The 21471-nt window shown below is 47.8% G+C and overlaps 1 protein-coding gene across 5 annotated transcripts in view; it reads right to left on the reverse strand.

The window, feature by feature from the left end:
* The window catches only part of LOC140395692 (sodium-coupled monocarboxylate transporter 1-like), a 147622-nt gene that overhangs the window by 54426 nt on the left and 71725 nt on the right, over positions 1–21471 (reverse strand). For all 5 annotated transcript variants that reach the window (XM_072483766.1, XM_072483764.1, XM_072483765.1 and 2 more), the window contains 4 exons: positions 21291–21445; positions 19041–19181; positions 6367–6496; positions 1432–1520 (listed from right to left, as the gene is read on the reverse strand). In XM_072483766.1, coding sequence (XP_072339867.1) covers positions 1432–1520; positions 6367–6496; positions 19041–19181; positions 21291–21445 — 515 coding nt within the window. The remainder of the gene's footprint in view (positions 1–1431; positions 1521–6366; positions 6497–19040; positions 19182–21290; positions 21446–21471) is intronic.

Below are 21471 nucleotides of genomic sequence, written 5' to 3' on the forward strand. Positions count from 1 at the left end.
TTCGTTGAAGAGGTAGAATTCCGAACAGACTACAGAAGATACAAAATGGATGCCGCCTGATAGAAAATGGACTCTGTCAATGTTCTTGACCCTATGTTATTATCAGTGTCTGCTGCTGAAGTTGTAAAGCTTTGTGCAAAACAAGTGATCCACAAGCTGCATCCGGAGAGACAATGGGCCGTTGGCAACCTTTGCCCAATGTTGGTATTCTTAGCTACTTCTAACTGACAAAGGGCCCCAAAATAAATAACTAGCATGGAATGAGGAAGGACATGTTCAACGTGACTGTATATAACCGTTATCCATGTAATGAATTCATCAGGTAATGCAAACTGCCAATTCGAGGCTATAGGAGCTAACTTGTAGCCATTTATGGCATTGAAGATGCATGTTATGAATTTGTAACGCGAACAGAATTGATTGGGTATATGTAAATGTGAATGCATACTAGTTCCGCTTTCCTTCTGTATATTAACCCAGTGCGACCTCAGCTCAGGCGAGAGAAGGTGCTGTACAGACCGTGGGGGTCAAAGGCCTTTCTCCCAGAATTCTGAAAATTAATAAATCGCTTCTTTACTCACTCAAAGGTCTATTCGTGAATATTTTCACCTACACCGCCAATGGAGAATTCCACTGATGACTCCTGTGCTGGCTTTTGGGGAACCATTCAGCAAGGTGTTAGTGGACTGTGTGGGGTCTGTGGCCAAAAGAAAGAGAGGCCAACTGGGTACTCATCCAAAAAGCTCAACAAGCATCAGAAATTAAATTCCACAATAGAGAAGGAAACCCTGGGTTATTACTGGTTCTCAAACACTTTGAGATACATGTCTGAAATGGTTCAGAGAGACCACAGTCCATACTGATCACAATCCTTTAACTTTGTGGAAAAGTTTAAAACACAGAATGCTCGGCTTTTCCGTTGGATTTTGTTTCCTCACAGAATCGGAATCCAAAGATGATGGGTGGAATTCTCAAGCCCTTCCCGCTGGTGGCATCTCCAGGTCCCACCAAACTTGACCCTGCCACAGGTTTCCCGACGGCAGCAAGGCTGAAGAGTGTAAATCACCATCAACTGAAGATCCTGCCGGTGGCCAAAGGCAAGCTACCTCTGCCACAGGAATACTAACCGTGGAGAGTCTGGAGCATTCCACCCAATAGAGGCAATAACAGTTACAGATGCCCATGATCAGAGTGCCCAATGATCAAACCTCCAGGAATGCTGCCACCTAGAGTTGGAAACCTAATGGCACATTGATGAATGCTTCAAATACCACAACAGGCTTGCTCATAAAGACCATTAAAAGCCAGAAGCATCAATGTCTCTTGCATTGTTTATTCCCAATTCAAACATCGTCATACTATATTCAGTATAAATGTTCTGTCAAAGATTGAAATTAATATTAGCCGACTGCTATATGTGAAATTACAAACCTCAATGTGCCACTGTATGCACTGGCAACGAAGAGTCCAGAAAATCCAGGCATCTGATCAAATAAGTCCACAACCAGTAATGGAGTCAGCTTCCAAAAAAGTAGAAACAAAAATGAAATATTTTTAAATGACTCATAATATTTATATTAGAATGAACCAAGGTACCAGCCTTGGCTCAGTGGCAGCAATGTTTGCTCAGAGCCTGAGGATTCTGGGTTCAAGCTCTCTTCCAGAGATTTGAGATCAATAATAGTCTGGCAGATCACCGCAGGGCTGAGGGAATCTTAGGTGCCACCTTTGGACGAGGTATTAAACTGAGGCCCTGGGTTGGATTCTCTGCCGTGCGATGCCAGAAACGGAAAACGTGATTTGGCGGAGGAACGGGCGTCCGGCAAAAACCAAAGTTTGCACCCAGCACCGATTGGGGCTCCATGCTCTGGCCCCTCCCCGCTACTGAAAACAAGGTTTGTGCCCCGCGCCGGTGGGGGCTTGCAAAACCGGCATTTACGTGCATTTCAATCTACTTAGCGGATTGAAGCCAGGATGCTCTGCGCTTCTGTGATGCTCCGCCCTCTCAGACAGAAGTCACATGGGCATGAATTACTACAAATATTTATAAGTGGGGTCTGGGAGCCATGGCTGCAGATCGGCGAGCGGGAGATTAAAAAAACACTGAAAATCCATTGAAAACTGTCGGGCTTGCTGGGAGTGGCCGCCCTGGCCAGGGGCAGTAGGGGCGGGGAGGGGGCGACTTGGTACTAGGTCCGTGGACTCGGGATCAGGGTGGCTTGGCCCAGACCGCCATTTCTACAGTATGCGTTTTAAATGCACCCCTTTGGTGCTACTTACAGGCTCCTGGCTGCTCAGACTGCTGAGTGCGGCCTGTGATCTTTAAATGGACAGCGTCAAACCCCAGCTGGATCAAGGGGGTGAGCGTGGCCGAGCTCAATCAGGAGCCCGTCAGGTGCTGACACTCCTTAGAAGCTGTGCACCACTGCAGAGGAATCAGGGGGTCAGCAGAGGTCCCCCCAATCAGAGCGGACCTGAACCGTGGCCTTTGGAGCCCTCCCTGGTTCCCTGCCCCTCTCAGGACCGAAGACTCACCAGAGACCTACACCCCCTCCAGATCACCAGTTAGCTGCCCCTGATGAGGCTGGAGCACTGACTGCCTCTACCACCACCTCCCAGCTGATGGTCAGGAGCGCAGGCTTGGGTCTGCGGCCCAAGCTGGGGAAGAGGGTGCCCCTCCCCTCCTCACTGTCATGGAGCTGTGGGTCCACCTCGGACTCCCGACCTCGGGGGGGGGGGGGGGGGGGGGGGGTCTTCTGTGAGCCATCTTGGTGGCTGCAGTGAATGTGTGGTCAGTGGAGCGCTTAAAAACAGCTCCAGCTGTCAGGCTCTTTCACCCTAACTCCGGCCCCAGCAGTTAAAATGCACGCAGGGCCGGGAATTGCTCTGAATTCGCTCCAACAGAGTGCTGGTCCATTTTCAACTCCTGATTCATACTTAGATACACAGAACATACAGTGCAGAAGGAGGCCATTCGGCCCATCGAGTCTGCACCGACCCACTTAAGCCCTCACTTCCATCCTATCCCCATACCACAATAACCCCTCCTAACCTTTTTTTTTTGGACACAAAGGGAAATTTATCATGGCCAATCCACCTAACCTGCACGTCTTTGGACTGTGGGAGGAAACCGGAGCACCCGGAGGAAACCCACGCACACACGGTGAGAACGTGCAGACTCCGCACAGACAGTGACCCAAGCTGGAATCGAACCCGGGACCCTGGCGCTGTGAAGCCACAGTGCTAGCCACGTGTGCTACTGTGCTCTTCGCTTACCGAAGAGCCCCCCCAAAGGGAATGCAAATCACACACAATTCAGTCCTAGAGGCACAACTTAGGGGTCAATTCAGAAGCCCGTTGTGCCTGGCGTGGACCAAATCGGGCTCCATGCCATGCCGTCACGAGTCACCCTTACGGCTCACTTAAATACCCGGACGTCAGATTCACCTGGGAATCAGCAGCTGCGCCTGTGCGATCTCGCTAAGATGCATTTAATACCGGTCCACACTAACACAGGTCAGGTGTAACGGCATCTGAGGGGTCTCCCAGGCTGCTGGAGAACCGCAAGTGGTCAGGAACCGGGCAGAGTGGAACTCTGGCACTTCCCCTGGAGCTTGGCACATTGGGCACTGCCAGGGTGCCCATGTGGCACTGCCAGGGGCATTTTTAGGGTGCACAGAGGCCAGGTTGGCACTGCCAGGGCCCAGGGGCTTTGTCAGGTAGATGGGGGTGATAGAGCATTCCCGGGCATCCCCAAAGTTGGGGGGTAAGGGGTGTGAATAAAGCTGGGGGGGCCTGAAAGGTGGTGGTGGTGTGTGTGTGTGTGTGTGTGTGTGTGTGTGTGTGTGTGTGTGTGTGTGGGGGGGGGGGGGGGGGGGGAGAGGTGAAATCGCAGAGATTGGGCCTGCCAGACAAATTGGTGCTTGATTTGTGGGGAGTCTTTCCTGCTGGTGAGCTAGTGCGGCCTCGCAAAGAGAATCTCCTCGAGGCCAAAACAAATGGCACTGTGCCATTGCATAGTGGGATGTCTATCAGCATTGCAGTCACCGAGAAACATTTTTTTGAGGTTGGGTGCCGAGTTCCTGTGTTGGCAGGAAGTGTTGCTGTAGTCTCACAGGAATGATTGGAGGGATGGGGTGGCAGAGGGTGTAACTTTAACAGTATACCACACAATTTGTATTAAAGTTTCTGTGAGAAGTGGAATCTATCCAGTTCTTTGAGTTAAGACAATACTTAATTTAATGCCTTGTATCATTCTTCTCTGACAAATTCAGATCAGCAATCCAAAATACTATACATTTTTCATAAGATGCTGGTAGATGTTTGTTTGGCAAATCCTGGGGATAGTGTCATTAGCCTAAAGTGAGCGTATGCCATTTATGGTATTTTGTGGGATGATGCCAGATAAGTCAGAATGGTAAGGTTGTATTAGCTACAGAGTGGAATTGCTTTATAAATGTAGTAATTTCTTTGTACCTACTTTCCTATCATCAATTAATTGCTCTGTGATTAGTTATTCCCAGAGAATCAGTACTGAGCCTCCAATTTCACCATTGCTACAGTCACCCTGCCTACTGTATGCAGATATAATGAAAGAAAGACAAAACTCAGAAATTAAACAACACATTTGACAGTGTGTCAAATTACTTTATAGCTAATCAAAGACTTTTTGAGTTGTAGTTACTAGTATAATGTAGGCACTATTGTCAAATGGTGGAGCAGGTTCCTGGGGTCAAATGGCTTTCTCCTGCGGCTAATAAGTCTGTTCATATGTCATTCTGGATTGATGAGATGAGTTGGGTTAGGTGGCCTTTGTCATTCATAATTATCTTTCAAACAGGATGGAATCATGGCTGGAGATTGATTTGTTTTGTTGCTAATGGAAGTTCACTGTGAGCAGGCTTTTTGGGGTGAAACGGCTAGGACAGGAGTGCATAATGGGCGAATAGTGAATCATTAACAGTTTTGTTCTGTACACAATTCTCAAGAGTATTTTCCATTGACTTAAATCTTGTGTTTTTTCTACTCACCTATTAACATATCTTGGTATTTTATGAGTTTATTGAGGGTTTGAAATATTGTGATAAAGTTGTGTCGCATAGAAGATATTGAAAATATATTAGAAACAACAATCAGTAGTCTTCAGAATGGTTGATCAAGGAAACACAGATGCAATTGTGAATCATTCAGTCTTTTTCATCTATCCTCTTAAAGGTTGTGTCACACAGAGGCAACTGAGGGCTCCAATGCTTCTCACTGAGATTGAAGACCTATGTTGTTCAATCATTCCATTTTGTTGCTCAGGAGTCACTTGTTCTTTCTACCCTATGAAATTACGAATAACAGTATCTATGAAATAATTACAATGAATAATACCATGCACCCAGGCAGGAACAAATCTTCTAATTCTTCTATTGAAGAGCCTCAGCCCATGGCCACTGGTATTCACCCAGGCAGGAGGCTTGCTTTGTGTTAAGCCTGAAAAATAGGGTTGCTGGCAGCCTTCCAGGGGCTGTCCCTCATTCAAAGGCACACAGGTCCTGATATAACACCAGGTAGGAAAGAACCACCCCTTGCCCTTGCTGCTGACCGTGCCTCCAACCTCCTCTGTTGTGACCCCCTACCGCATGATTCTCATCCTGCCATTGCTCATCTGACACCTGGGTACCTTGGTGATTCTGGACCTGGGATGCATGCATAACCAGCAGGAGCCACTGCTCCCTGTTGTGCTGCTGAGCAATGGAAATTTGGCATCTTTCAGTGGGCTGGAATTTCCACACTGGGGGTCCTTGATCCCGGGGAAGGCCTACTGTGAAATAGTTAAGTGCCTGATTGAATTAAGTGCCAATGAGGTTTCCTCACTGTGGGGCTTTCACCCTATATTAAATTCCAGCTGATGTTTCCATTCTTTGATGGGGTACAATGTTGTAAATGCAGGATATTTAGCTAAGTATGCGTAAATGTGTTGCAATGTACACTATAGTGATTCTGTCATCATTTTGTTGCGTTGCACCAAAAGATGGTGAACAATGCCAGGACACCTAGAGAAATGTGTGGTGGCCCTGATGATAAGAAAACCTTGGAAAAATTCATTCCTGAGATGAGCTACAGGGCCGCCCGGCAACCGGGGAATCCCGCCCGAGGCCAATGGGCTTTCCCAATGTCCGCGTCTCGCCCGTGGCGATCTTGCGGCGGGCAGGGCAGAAGAATCCAGCCCACAGTGTGCTCACTGGAATTGATACATTTTCATGGTGGAGTCAGGAATGTGAATTACAAAAAGACATTGTTGGTGATGCTTGTGCAAAGAAACAAAGCACAGTGCATATTATGACAAGCTAATTTAATTTTTAATTTATTTTGACTTACCTGGTCAGAAGTACTAACTCTATTCATCTTTATTGGATCACAGGTTTCATAAACAGCGTACATAACTAATCCACAGAGGCAGGATAACGTGAACAATGCAATAATGCCAACCAAGTTCAGGATTAGAGCTCTGTAAAACCAAAGTTAAATGTGAGCTGTACATAAAACAAGATCATTTGAGTCTTACAATATTTATGAAGAAAGGTAGAACTTGCATTTACATAACACCTTCCATGTCCCTAGAATGTCTCAGAATGCTTTAGTGATTACATTTTGAAATATGGTTGTGTAGGAAAACACAAATCACAAAACCAAACAGGAAAATGACCAGTTTACTTGTTTTGGCTGAGGGAAGAATGTTGGCCAAGAAACTCTGTGCCTTTCTTCATATAGTGCCACTGAATCTCTGAGAATTGTCTTCTGTCAGTCTATTCTGCATCATCAGGAAAATCATACAAGGAGTGGCCACGAATGCTATTGAGCAGCACTTGCTCAGCAATAACCCTAATAATAATAATCTTTATTGTCACAAGTAGGCTGACAACACTGCAATGAAGTTACTGTGCAAAGCCCCTAGTCGTCTCTCTCCAGCTCCTGTTCGGGTACACAGAGGGAGAATTCAGAATGTCCAATTCACCTAAGAGCACGTCTTTCGGGACTTGTGGGAGGAAACCGGAGCACCCGGAAGAAACCCACGCAGACACGGGGAGAACGTGCAAACTCCACACAATCACTCAAAGTCGGAATTGAACGCGGGTCCCTGGCGCTGCAGGCAGCAGTACTAACTACTGTGCCACTGTGCCACTCCATGAGGTCTCTTCCTGTACCTCTCGCTGAGGTAAAAAAGAGTCCTGTTGATAGCGAGATCGTTTGGCGCCGAGAAACACCCCACTATTCACGCCCAAAAGGGAACTCTATTTTGTTCTCGTTAAATCGCGCTCAGGGAGAGAGACAGACAGAGGGGATGATCTAGCGTCCGCATCCTGCCGGAATTGGAGCGGGACACGGCAAGTAAACGCAGGGAGAGGCCTCTCTTTGGGCTGCCCCATGGCCGTTCCCTCTCGCTACATCTAACCAGATCTCATGAGGCGTTGCAATCTGGGTATCACCCACAATAAGCGGGGCCCGGTCTTGCATGGTTAGGTGGGGGGGGGGGGGGGTGGAGGGGACAAAGGCCTGAAAAGGGAGGCCCTCAGCGAACCATAGCGGAGAGAGCTCACTTGGAGGAGTCTTTATTAATGTCCATGTGTGTGGGGGGGAGACATTGTCCATGCGTGGGGGAACCCTCAAGCTCACTTTTAAAATGGTGGCCCAATCTCCGAGGAGCCAGCCTGGCCAGCAAGCTCCGCCCCCCCAGTGATGAAAATAATTCGAAGTGTGGGCTAGCCCAGAGGGGAACTCCCCAGGGATCAAAATGACTTAGGGCGCGATTTAATGGAAAGGTTTCAGAGTGGGATTTAACAAAGTGGGAACATAGTCCCAAAGCGAGCGCAGTTAGCTGGCAGCACCGAGAAACATAACGCTATAAAGCAGCATCCGGGTTAGATTGGGAGCTCCAGCGGGGAACACACGGCTGACAACTTGCCCCAACTTGTGCACTGAGGAGCTGGGTTGTGGTTGGTTGAGGCCACATTCTCCCGGCCCCCGGGTGTCACAGGCTGCACTGGCAAGGCCTCACCCGGGCGCGGATCAGTACGGCCAACCTCTCTTTACAACAATCTGAGGTCCCTATCTGCTTCAAGAAGACGACCATCATCCCTGTACCAAAAAAAAGTCAAGCAGCGTGCCTTAATCACTATCGTCCAGTGGCTCTGACATCCATCATAATGAAGTGATTCGGAAGGTTAGTCATGGCACGAATCAACTCCAGCCTCCCGGATTGCCTTGATCCACTACAGTTCGCCTACCGCTGCAACAGGTCCACAGCAGACGCCATCTCCATGGCCCTGCACTCTACCCTTGAACACCTAGATAACAAAGACACCTATGTCAGACTCCTACTTATCGATTACAGCTCAGCCTTCAACACCATCATTCCCACAAAACTCATCTCCAAACTCCGTGGCCTTGGCCTCGGCTCCTCCCTCTGCGACTGGATCCTGAACTTTCTAACCCACAGGCCACAATCAGTAAAGATAGGCAACAATACCTCCTCTACGATCATCCTCAACACCGGTGCCCCACAAGGCTGCCCTCAGCCCCTACTATACTCCTTATACACCTATGACTGTGTGGCCAAATTCCCCTCCAATTCCCCTTGAGCTGCTTGATGTGGGAGCTGGCAGATCCCATTGCGAGCTGCAGCGACCACATCTGCAGTAAGTGTTGGCTGCTCAAAGAGCTCCGGCTCAGAGTTGATGAGCTGGAGTCTGAGCTTCAAACACTGAGGCACATCCGGGAGGGGGAGACTTACCTGGACACTGTGTTTCAGGAGGCAGTCACACCTGTCAGAGTAAGTAGTTTAAATCCTGCCAGTGGCCAGGAACAGCAGGGTGTGACTGCAAGTCAGGCAGGTAAAGGGAACCAGCAGTCAGGAGCTCAGGAGCCTCAGCCCTTGACCCTGTCCAACAGGTACGAGGCACTTGCTCCCTGTGTGGATGGCGAACAGGGCTACAGGAAGGATGAGTCAGCTGACCAAGGCACCATGGTTCAGCAGGCCATTCAAGGGGAGGGAGTAAATAGGCAAGTTGTAGTTGTTGGGGATTCTATTATCAGGGGGATAGATAGTATCCTTTGTGAGCAGGATAAAGAGTCCCGCATGGTATGTTGCCTGCCCGGTGCTAGGGTGCGGGACATCTCTCTCTGACCGGCTGGAAAGGATACTGGAGAGGGAGGGGGAGGATTCAATTGTTGTGGTCCATGTCGGTAGCAACAACATAGGCAAGTCTAAAAAAGAGGACCTGTTTAGAGATTATAAAGAGCTAGGATTCAAATTAAAAAACAGGTCCTCAAGGGTCATAATCTCCGGATTACTGCCCGAGCCACGTGCAAATTGGCATAGGAAGGCAAGAATAAGGGAAGTTAACACGTGGCTGAAAGAGTGGTGTGGGAAAGAGGGGTTCCTTTTCATGGGACACTGGCATCAGTTTTGGGACAGAGGGGACCTATACCGTTGGGATAGTCTCCACCTGAACCGAGCTGGGACCAGTGTTCTGGAGAAAAGAGGAAATAGGATGGTCAATAGGACTTTAAACTAGAGATTGGGGGGGAAGGGAAAGTCAGGGAACCAAGAGGTGAAGTAATCAGTGGGAAGCGTAGCTGCTTAGGAATACAAAAAAGCACGAAAAGACAGAACTCAGGAGAGGTTACGATAGTCCCATCTCACAAAATATGACACAGTGTATGGAAAGGCTCAGTAAATCAAGGTCCACCACACTAAGAAAACAAAAAGGGACGGTCAATAGAGAATTAAAGATGCTATATTTAAATGCGCGCAGTGTACGGGTCAAGGTAGATGAGCTTGTGGCCCAGATTGTGACTGGCAGGTATGATGTGGTAGGCATCACAGGGATGTGGTTGCAGGGGGTTCAGGACTGGCATTTAAACATCCAGGGATTCACAACCTATCGAAAAGTCAGAGAGGTGGGCAGAGGGGGCGGGTTTGCCTTGTTAATTAGGAATGACATTAAATCAATAGCACTAAACGACATCGGGTCAGATGATGTGGAGTCTGTGTGGGTAGAGTTGAGGAACCACAAAGGCAAAAAAAACATAATGGGAGTTATGTACAGGCCTCCTAACAGTGGTCAGGAACAGGGGCACAAAATGCACCACAAAATAGAAAGTGCATGTCAGAAAAGCAAGGTCACAGTGATCATGGGGGACTTCAATATGCAGGTGGACTGGGTAAATAATGTTGCCAGTGGACCCAAAGAAAGGGAATTCATTGAATGTTTACAGGAGGGCTTTTTGGAACAGCTTGTGATGGAGCCCATGAGGGAACAGGCCATTCTGGACTTAGTGTTATGTAATAAGCCAGACTTGATTGAAGATCTTAAAGTAAGGGAACACTTAGGAGGCAGTGGTCATAATATGGTAGAATTCAGTCTGCAATTTGAAAGAAAGAAGGTAGAATCAGATGTAAAGATGTTACAGTTAAATAAAGGTAACTACAGGGGCATGAGGGAGGAACTGACGAAAATCGACTGGGAGCAGAGCCTAGTGGGAAAGACAGTAGAACTGCAATGGCAGGAGTTTCTGGGAGTAATTGAGGACACAGTACAGAGGTTCATCCCAAAGAAAAGAAAGGTTATCAGAGGGGGGATTAGGCAGCCATGGCTGACAAAGGAAGTCAGGGAATTCATCAAAGCAAAAGAGAAAACCTATAATGTGACAAAGAGTAGTGGGAAGTCAGAAGATTGGGAAGGCTACATAAACAAACAGAGGATAACAAAGAAAGAAATAAGGAAAGAGAGGATCAAATATGAAGGTAGGCTAGCCAGTAACATTAGGAATGATAGTAAAAGCTTCTTTAAATACATTAAAAACAAACGGGAGGCAAAAGTAGACATTGGGCCACTCCAAAATGAAGCTGGTAATCTAGTGATGGGAGACAAGGAAATAGCTGAGGAACTAAATAAGTACTTTGCATCAGTCTTCACAGTAGAAGACATGAGTAATATCCCAACACTTCAGGAGAGTCAGGGGGCAGAGTTGAATATGGACGCCATCACAAAGGAGAAAGTGCTAGAGAAACTAAGAGGACTAAAAATTGATAAATCTCCGGGCCCAGATGGGCTACATTCTAGAGTTCTAAAGGAGAAAAAAGATGGAAAATTATAGGCCAATTAGCCTAACCTCGGTTGTTATCAAGATTCTAGAATCCATCGTTAAGGATAAGATTTCTAAATTCTTGGAAGTGCAGGGTCGGATTAGGACAAGTCAGCATGGATTTAGTAAGGGGAGGTCATGCCTAACAAACCTATTAGAGTTCTTTGAAGAGATAACAAATAGGTTAGACCAAGGAGAGCCAATGGATGTTATCTATCTTGACTTCCAAAAGGCCTTTGATAAGGTGCCTCATGGGAGACTGCTGAGTAAAATAAGGGCCCATGGTATTCGAGGCAAGGTACTAACATGGATTGACGATTGGCTGTCAGGCAGAAGGCAGAGAGTTGGGATAAAAGGTTCTTTTTCGGAATGGCAACCGGTGACGAGTGGTGTCCCGCAGGGTTCAGTGTTGGGGCCACAGCTGTTCTCTTTATATATTAACGATCTAGATGACGGGACTGGGGCCATTCTGGCTAAGTTTGCCAATGATACAAAGATAGGTGGAGGGGCAGGTATTATTGAGGAGGTGGGGAGGCTGCAGAAAGATTTAGACAGTTTAGGAGAGTGGTCCAAGAAATGGCTGATGAAATTCAACGTGGGCAAGTGCGAGGTCTTGCACTTTTGAAAAAAGAATAGAGGCATGGACTATTTTCTAAACGGTGCCAAAATTCATAATGCTGAAGTGCAAAGGGACTTGGGAGTCCTAGTCCAGGATTCTCTAAAGGTAAGCTTGCAGGTTGAGTCCGTAATTAAGAAAGCAAATGCAATGTTGTCATTTATTTCAAGAGGCTTGGAATATAAAAGCAGGGATGTACTTCTAAAGCTTTATAAAGCACTAGTTAGGCCCCATTTAGAATACTGTGAGCAATTTTGGGCCCCACACCTCAGGAAGGACATACTGGCACTGGAGCGGGTCCAGCGGAGATTCACACAGATGATCCCAGGAATGGTAGGCCTAACATACGATGAACGTCTGAGGATCCTGGGATTATATTCATTGGAGTTTAGGAGGTTGAGGGGAGATCTAATAGAAACTTACAAGATAATGAATGGCTTAGATAGGGTGGACGTAGGGAAGTTGTTTCCATTAGCAGGGGAGACTAGGACCCGGGGGCACAGCCTTTGAATAAAAGGGAGTCACTTTAAAACAGAGATGAGGAGAAATTTCTTCAGCCAGAGACTGGTGGGTCTGTGGAATTCATTGCCACAGAGGGCGGTGGAGGCCGGGACGTTGAGTGTCTTTAAGACAGAAGTTGATAAATTCTTGATTTCTCGAGGAATTAAGGGCTATGGGGATAGAGCGGATAAATGGAGTTGAATCAGCCATGATTGAATGGTGGAGTGGACTCGATGGGCTGAATGGCCTTACTTCCGTTCCTATGTCTTATGGTCTTATGGTCCAACTCGATTTTCAAATTTGCTGATGACACCACCGTAGTGGGTCGGATTTCAAACAATGACGAAACAGAGTATAGGAATGAGATACAGAATCTGGTGAACTGGCGCGACAACAATAATCTCTCCCTCAATGTCAACAAAACGAAGGAGATTGTCATCGACTTCAGGAAGCATAGTGGAGAACATGCTCCTGTCTACATCAATGGGAACTGTAGCCACGTAAAATGGCTGCGTTCCGATTAATCTGGCCAAAACCCAGTTTAAAATGGCTAACCCGAAAGACTGCTGGGAAAAACAGCTAAGAAGACACAAACAGGCAGCTGCAGACAGTATTGCATATTCGGCTCTGGGAAGTTAGCCCAGATCGATACTAAGGGCTATCAACAGCCCATCAACCCAGGTATTTGCAGTTGCATTCAGGGCTGTTTGCAGCCCATCTATTCAGACATCTGCAGTTAAATCGGCTATCGCCGGGAACAATTGCAACATATTAGCAATTGAATACCGGGCCAGACCTGTCGGCGCCTGCAGTGGCCGAAACAAAGACAGGTGAGCGACCACCACCCGATCGAGGAATCGCCTCACCATTGGACACATCGACCCCAGAGATTGGGGACAGATCCAATCACTTGGGACTCAGGGTCAAGGGCCGCCCCGGGAGGCGGGAAGCCCCTGGGCCCTATAAAAGTGAGGGTCTAAGTTCAGATCTCTCTCTCTCTCCTCTTCGCCTGCTCGAGACCTTCGCAAGAACAGCAACCGGCAACAGTAAGTTTGAATCCAGCGATCGCTATCCGGTAGAGACTCCTAGCCACCGACCTGTAGCAGCCTTTTGAATCCCACGGGCCAGATCTGATTGGACAAGCCATTCGTTTCCCTGACCTGGTGGGCTCTTCCTAAGTTAAGTATTGGCCAGTAGTGATAGGTTTATTATATAGATAGTAGTATTAGTGTATTAATATTGCTTGTTGTATATAATAAATGACCGTTGTTTTAATCCTTACTAAGCGGTGTGCTGTATTATTAATCATAACCTGAACTTGAACCACGTGGCGGTATCATAAAGATACCTGGCGACTCATGAGCAAAGGTGACGTAATCAGAGCAAATAGACTAAGGTTAAAAAGAGCAACATAACGAAGTAGAAAGTTTTTAGGTGTGCAGATCACCAACAGCCTGTCCTGGTCCCCCCATGCCGACACTATAGTTAAGAAAGCCCACCAACGACTCTACTTTCTCAGAAGACTAAGTAATTTGGCATGTTAGCTACGACCCTCACCAACTTCTACAGATGCACCATAGAAAGCATTCTTTCTGGTTGTATCGCAGCTTGGTATGGAGCCTGCTCTGCCCAAGACCGCAGGAAACTACAAAAGTTTGTGAATGTAGCCCAGTCCATCAAGCAAGCCAGCCTCCCATCCATTGACTCTATCTATAATCCCTGCTGCCTCAGAAAGGCAGCCAGCATAATTAAGGACCCCACTCACCCCGGACATACTCTCTTCCACCTTCTTCTGTCAGGGAAAAGATACCAAAGTTTGAGATCACGTACCAACCGACTCAAGAACAGCTTCTTCCCTACTGCCATCAAACTTTTGAATGGACCTACCTATTATTAAGTTGATCTTTTCTCTACACCTTGCTATAACTGTAACATTATATTCTGCAGTCTTGCCTTCCTTCCCTATGTACAGTATGCATTGTTTGTTCAGCATGCAAGAAACCATACTTTTCACTGTATACTACTACATGTGACAATAATAAATCAAATCAAATCAAATCAAAAACGGCCACAAGCATAGACCAGACTTGATGGCTGCTTCAAGGGTCTTAGAAATGATTGGAGCCCCCTGGGTGGTCAGGAACAGGGCGGGGTAGTGCCGTGGCCCCCAGGGCGGCATTGTTGGCATATCAGAGGCTCTGCCTGGGTAATGACTGGCAGTGCCAGGGTGCCAGGTTGACACTGCCAAAAGTTGTGGGCTAAGGGGGGCATGCCCATGAAAGGGGGGGTGAAGTGTGGGGTATGAAGGGTTGGGTGCTGAAGAAGGATATGAAGGTTGGGGGGGGGGGGTGATGAAGAGGTCCTGAAGTTGGGATGTCTTGTTAAAGTTGTACAAGATATTGGTAATACCACACATGGAATACTGTGTTCAGTTCTGGTCACCCTATTATAGGAAGGATACTGTTAAACTAGTAGAAAGAGTACAGAAGAGGATGCTACCAGGACTGGATGGTCTAGTTATTAGGAGAGGCTGGATAGGCTGGGACCTTTTTTAGGAGGTATAGGAGTGATCTTATAGATGTCTATAAAATAATAAGGAACAAAGACAAGGTAGATAGTCAACATTTTTTCCCAAAGGTAGAGGAGTCTAGAACTAGACGGCACAGGTTTAAGGTGAGAGGGGAGAGATACAAAAGAGACCAGAGGGGAAATTTCTTCACACAGAGGGTGGTGAGCGTCTGGAACGGGCTGCCAGAGGCAGTGGTAGAGACAGGTATGATTTTGTCCTTTAAAAAGCAGTTAGGCAGTTACATGGGCAGGATGGGTATAGAGGGATATGGACCAAATGCGGGCAAGTGGGACTAGCTTAGTGATAGAAACTGGGCGGCATGGACAAGCTGGGCCGAAGGGCCTTTTTTCATGCTGTGAACATCTATGACTCCATGGCTTTAAGTGGGGGAGGTGCTGAAAGGGGAGGGAATGAAAGGGGGAGGCCCTAAAGGTAGGGGGGGGGGGCCCTCAGCAACCTCATAGCGGGATGTGATCACTTAATAATAATCTTGGGGGGGGGGTTGAGGAGTTGATGTCCATTTCTGCAGGGGGAGGGGGTGCATTGTCAATGGGTAGGGGTTTGGGGGTCACACAAGCTCACTTAGAGATTGGTGCGCCCTTTAAAAAGGGCACCCTGATCTCTGAGGGATCTGCCAAGCCAACGAAATTAGTTCCCCATTGCAGAAACAATTTCTAAGTGCGAGCTTGAGCGGTGAGAAACTCCTCAAGCCCCAAACGTGTGGGTGAATGCAGGTCCGGATTTTACCCCAAAAACTGGCAGGAAACAACCCGCCAAACCAGCCCAAAATGGCACCTAGGATGCGATCGAACGGCCGCGCTGTGTCCAAAAAAGCAACACCCCACGCCGCAATGTGGCATTTAGAAGCCGGGAGACCCCGCTCCCAGGATCGACCCGGCTCGCAATGCCTTGTGAGATCTAAAACAATCTCATCAGACCTTGTGATGTAAATCATGCCCATTGTGGATCATCTTTTAGCAGATTCCATATTAAAGCAAGATCGCTAGTCTCACTGTAATTTGCAGTTTCCCGCGGCCCCCCCCCCCCCCCGAGGTGTTGGGATCTATCCCCTTCGCCTCAGAGACCTGGGGCGAAATTCTCCGGTATCGGCGCGATGTCCGCCGACTGGCGCCCAAAATGGCGCAAATCAGTCGTGCATCGCGCCGCCCCAGAGGTGCGGAATGCTCCGCATCTTGGGGGGCCGAGCCCCAACCTTAAGGGGCTAGGCCCGCGCCGGACTAATTTCCGCACCGCCAGCTGGCGGAAAAGGCCTTTGGTGCTGGCACCTGCCAGCTGGCGAGGAAATGACATCTCCGGGTGGCGCATGCGCGGGAGCGTAAGCGGCCGCTGACGGCATTCCCGTGCATGCGCAGTGGAGGGAGTCTCTTCCGCCTCCGCCATGGTGGAGACCGTGGCGAAGGCGGAAGGAAAAGAGTGCCCCCACGGCACAGGCCCGCCCGCGGATCGGTGGGCCCCGATCGCGGGCCAGGCCACCGTGGGGGCACCCCCCGGGGCCAGATCGCCCCGCGCCCCCCCCCCCAGGACCCCGGAGCCCGCCTGCGCCGCCTTGTCCTGCTGGTAAGAGAGGTGGTTTAATCTACGCCGGCGGGGCAGGCATTTTAGCAGCGGGACTTCGGCCCATCCTAATCTCGCCCCTTGGATGATTGCCGTTCAGCGCTGGTCTCCACAAATGGGGCCCAGGCGGAACTGCACTTGTGGGGGTCTCCCAGCGGCTCAGAGGCCCCAGATGCATGCCCTTCAGGCAAGTGGCACTGCTGGTGCCATCTGGTGTTGCCAGCTGCTCACCCTGGCAGTGCTACCTGGCTGCCATCCTGGTACTGCTTGCCACTCACCCTCGCTGCGCCTATGTGGCACTGGCATGGGCACTGCCAGGGTACCAGGTTGGCACAGACAAGGTGCCAAGCTGGCATTTTTCCCGCAGTGGCAATCAGGCACGGGTGTTTAGGGGGGGGGGGGATGTGGCGGCCTGTTGACCCCCCTCATAGTAGGTTGGGGCTTGTGGGTCACGGTTACATTAGAGACTCCAAAGATTGGGACGCCATTTTTAAATGGCACCCCGATTTCTCACGACACTGAGGACTTCCAGCAGGTAGAGCTCCTGTGCCGGAAACTGGGCTATTTGTGGCCTCGGCTGCGGGTTCCCTGCCGAGGATCCCTATTTACCCGAGTGCCGTTCGATAGCGCCATGAAACATGCAGCTAAAGGCTCTCACTATGAGACTCTGTTCCCATTTAATTAAATCACGCGGAGTCATTTTTGGGGTGAATCGTGACCTACATGTCTTAAACTGGAATGTGTGACTCACAGGCTGCATTTACGGAGCGTTTGAAAGAAACAAGGGCGGGGCTGGACAATTCTCATTGTGAATCAAAACTATATGAATTAAAAGAAAAGTTGGAGAGACGGGTTAATCCAATCAGCATAATTAGTCATTGAAATTCCAATCTAGACCATTCCAAGTATTCCATCAGACCCTAAAGTTTTTGTGCAATGTGCTCAGCCTGTATCACCGGTCAGATTTTAGGCAGTCCCCAATATCTACCTCTGACCGACGTCAGCAGAAGTTGTGGCTGTCATTTCACAATCTCTAACCATTGCTGGCGCAGACTTAAATAAGAGAATGAAAGAGACAAGACATGAGAGACTAATAGCACATTAGTGAGTCACCACGTCTTTGCTGACCGCCTCTTTCTTCTTTATGAGCGTTCCAAAATGTTCCTCCAAGATCAGCATCAATAGGGAAGAACCAATCTAATTTTAAAAGTATATTTTTCAGAAAGTCAGAAGCACTCTGGGAAATCTTCCCTGAGCCACTGACCCCTTGGCACCTGATTGAATCCAATGCAGTTGAGGTGGGAATGTTTGTCAGAGGCCTTAGGACACAGGCAACCTGAAACACCACCAGCTGCCATGAGGGTGTTGCTGCAGCTGAGGGGTTAAGACAACAACCAAGATCCCACTTAAAGAGGCAGAGAGGTTCTGGTGTAATATGTTTCTATTGGGGTAAATTTGGGCATCATGTTTGAGAATGTGTGAGTAGCATACCTGCTGCAAAGCACACAGACACAAGATTCCCCCAAAAGAATGGTGAAAGAAATGAGAGAAATAAAATAAACGATTATAAGAGAAATAAAAGGTCTCTTTAGAGATCAACATTTTGCATCAGATGTAAAAACTTGCATGTCAGTATCAATTCAGAGAGCTTTGCTGATAACTGTTTGCATTAGGGGGCTTGTAGGGCATGCGTTAGATCCCCATCATTCAGTCCCTTTGGTAAGGGAGTCAGAAGAAAAGGATCTTTGGAGAAATTAAGATTTCCTTTCAGTGAAAAGGCATGTTGTAGACTTTAATTAGAGCTGGAAGGCGAGTTGATAAGGAAAAGTAAAGTTGCTTCTGTGGTTACAAGGGGAGAAACTTTCATCTGTGCGTCCCCAAAACCAAAAATAAAATTCAGCCCTGAGTCGGCTTGTGACACCTTCCGGAAATCCACAGGCATGATTGCACTGCCGGCGATTCGCAGTATCCCGCAATGGAGAATCCAGCCCCAGGGCTTTAAGTGTAGGTCAGAATTCGTCACTTAAATGCTCACTCCCTCCAGCCCCATGGTGGTTGCATCACTGACCAGTTAAAAGATGCACTGCAACCTCTCACCAAAGGGTCTTACAGTGCACCTTCTGAACAAATGATTTCAACCGTCTAGATTTATACAGGCAGCAGACACTTGGGAACACCACCAGATTCAAGTTTCCCCCCAAACACACACCATGATCCTGACCTGGAAATATATTGCTGTTCTTTCATCATCACTCGGTAAAAATCCTGGAACTCCCTAACAGCACTCTCAGAACCTATACCACAGACTGCAACCGTTCAACGCGGCTCAGCATTATCCTCTCAAGGGCAAATAGGGATGGTGAATAAATGTTGGCCTTAACAGAAACACTTAGAGTCCATGAAATTACAAAAATTAATTACACGGCAATAACCAGTTGGTAGTTGAAGTATCTCCAAATATTTGAAAATGCAAGTTAAATTTTAAATTTCAAATAGGATTTGGGCCTCATCAGTTTCTGTTTTTCTAAACAAAATGTCTGCTCAGTTCTTTTCAATTTGTTTATTGTAACCATGAAAATGTGACAGAAAATTATTTCGCAATTTTATCTGATGAATTGAATTGTATTTATCATGTTAACTTACTTTATTGCCTCTCTCTCACTCTTGCAGGCCAAGTATCTTTGCACCTGTACTTGGTTACAACCATAAATTGATGTCCATCCAAATACAGCTCCAATGCAAACAGTCCAAGTTGTGTATACTTTCCTTGGGTCAGGATCAAAGCTGAAAGAAAAGTATCCCCAGTTACTTCACCAAAACTGTATGCAAATTACGCTTCATGACCCAGAATGCTACTTTATTTAAGTTGCTTTGTCATGACATGGGTGTTCTCCAAGTAAGCGAAAGTACCAGTCCCACACTTCCTTCTTCTGGCCATTCATTTAACCTATCTGCTTATGTTAGAGAGACCCAGCTCTAATTCTGTATTGTTGAATAAATGATGTTTGATTTATTCTTTAACCCACCAATATCAAGGCTGGTAAATGATTTGAGGTACAGATCAACTGTGATTAAATTGGGGTATAGGTTCAAGGGACAATTCCCTATTCCTTATCCCATCAAGCTCTTTATCAGCATAATAAAATCTGCATTCCACTTCACTAGAAGTGAGATCACATTATGGGTAAAATTAAGAAACTAAAGCCCCAATTTAAACTAAACCTACCAGGTAGACTCAGTTTGGGTCCTTATTGTACACGTCTTCTGATTTTATTCTCCATTGACTTCAAAGTGCAAAAGTGTAGCTGGGCCGGAATTCTCCATTTGGGAGACTAGGGAATTCTACGTTAGCTGATGCCAAAATCGAGAAATGCTATTGGGTGGGGAATAGCTTCCGACGGCAAAATCGCGGCATGTGCCGATTTGACACCAATTTACGATTCTCTGTCACCTCAGAAACGGTGTCAATGTGTTTCATTCCGCACGTACGGTAGACACCGTTTGCATATCATTAGCGGGAGCCTAAAAGTCGTGAACCTGCCGGTGTAAGATCACGCAGCAATTCTCCTAAAGGCAGGTTAATGGCGACTTGGTGTTCCCGCTGGTAGGTGGTCATTTGCATTCATTTGCATTTCATGAATGCTGATTAAAACAGCTGCTCGCGAACATCCCGTCAGCCTTTTCAATCTTGCGTCACGTCAGCAGGAAATGACATCAGCATCAAACCCGATTGTTACTCAGTGCACAAGGGGATCCTGAGCTCACCAGAGACATTGGGGTGTGTGAATCAACCTTCTGCCATGGTGCTGAGCTGCTCCTGATGCGTTGTTCACCACTCTGCCGGGGAAGAGTGGTTCCTGTCTCCATATCCATGCTGAGCTGGTTTTCATAGACAGCTTCCTGCTGCTGCACTCATGGACCCTCCTGTGCCACTGGGTCAGACCAGTACAGCGGCTGGGGTTGGGGAGTAAAGGAGTCTTCTCCCCCCCGGTGCCACACACCAGTGTCTACTTGGACAATCCTGTGCTGCGGACTCAGGCAGCCACCGCAACAAAGATCCGAACTTCGATAGGGGGTCGGGTGTGGCCTAATGAAGACAGGAGGAGAAATGTGGAAGGAGGTCTGTGCAAGGAATGTTGGAGGGGTGGAGTGATGGACAAGTTCTCACAATGGCCTGCAGAGGGGCTAGGAGGTGAATAAAGAAGGTGAACAAAGAAGACAGAGGGAAGACCGAAGACCGAGAGGATAACTGGACCTGACAGGGCTGTATGAAAAAATCAGAAACAAATTCAGAGTCAAAAGGATACCACATGGTTTACTGGAAGGGTGTGCTGGAAGACTCCAAATGTGGTTGAGGTCCAAGTGGGCATGGGCGACTCGCAGGTGATGGGCTTGTGGGGAGGGTGTTGAATCAAGGAACAGACCTCTTCTTGAGGCAGCTAGCCGTTATCCTCTGGGATGCTGACATCTTGCACTGTATGGTGAAGATGGTGGGCTGGAGAGAGTGACAGGGGTGTTTTGGGCGCTGGGACTTTTGAACCCGCCAGCTGACAGCAGGCGGGTTAATTAGCTGCTGGCCCACCAGGTGACTTAGAGGGAACACATTTATACATAGAACATAGAACAGTACAGCACAGAACAGGCCCTTCGGCCCTCGATGTTGTGCCGAGCATTGTCCGAAACCAAGATCAGCTGACAGCAGGCGGTTGAATTAGCCAGGTGACTTAGACGGGAACACACTTATACATAATGAATGAGGCTCCAAGTACAGAAACTGACAGAGGATCTCACTATTCTGGTCGGCATTATAGGCATCATGACTGAACATAGACTGAAAATAGAAGAATCCCATCCGTTCTTTCCATCTTTAACACTCAAGGCAAAAATACTCACTCAAAAATATCAGTCCGGTTCCCCTTCTTTGCAATGTTCCAAATCTTTCCAAAACCTCCAACGTGAATTGATCCCTGAATCAGCACAGCCACAAGGCCGATCACCATTATGCAAAGCTGGAATACATCTGTCCAAACAACAGCTTTAATACCGCCCTGAGCAGAAATAATAATAGATTTAA

Source organism: Scyliorhinus torazame, chromosome 18, assembly GCF_047496885.1.
Source record: "Scyliorhinus torazame isolate Kashiwa2021f chromosome 18, sScyTor2.1, whole genome shotgun sequence".
Classification (NCBI taxonomy): Eukaryota; Metazoa; Chordata; class Chondrichthyes; order Carcharhiniformes; family Scyliorhinidae; genus Scyliorhinus; species Scyliorhinus torazame.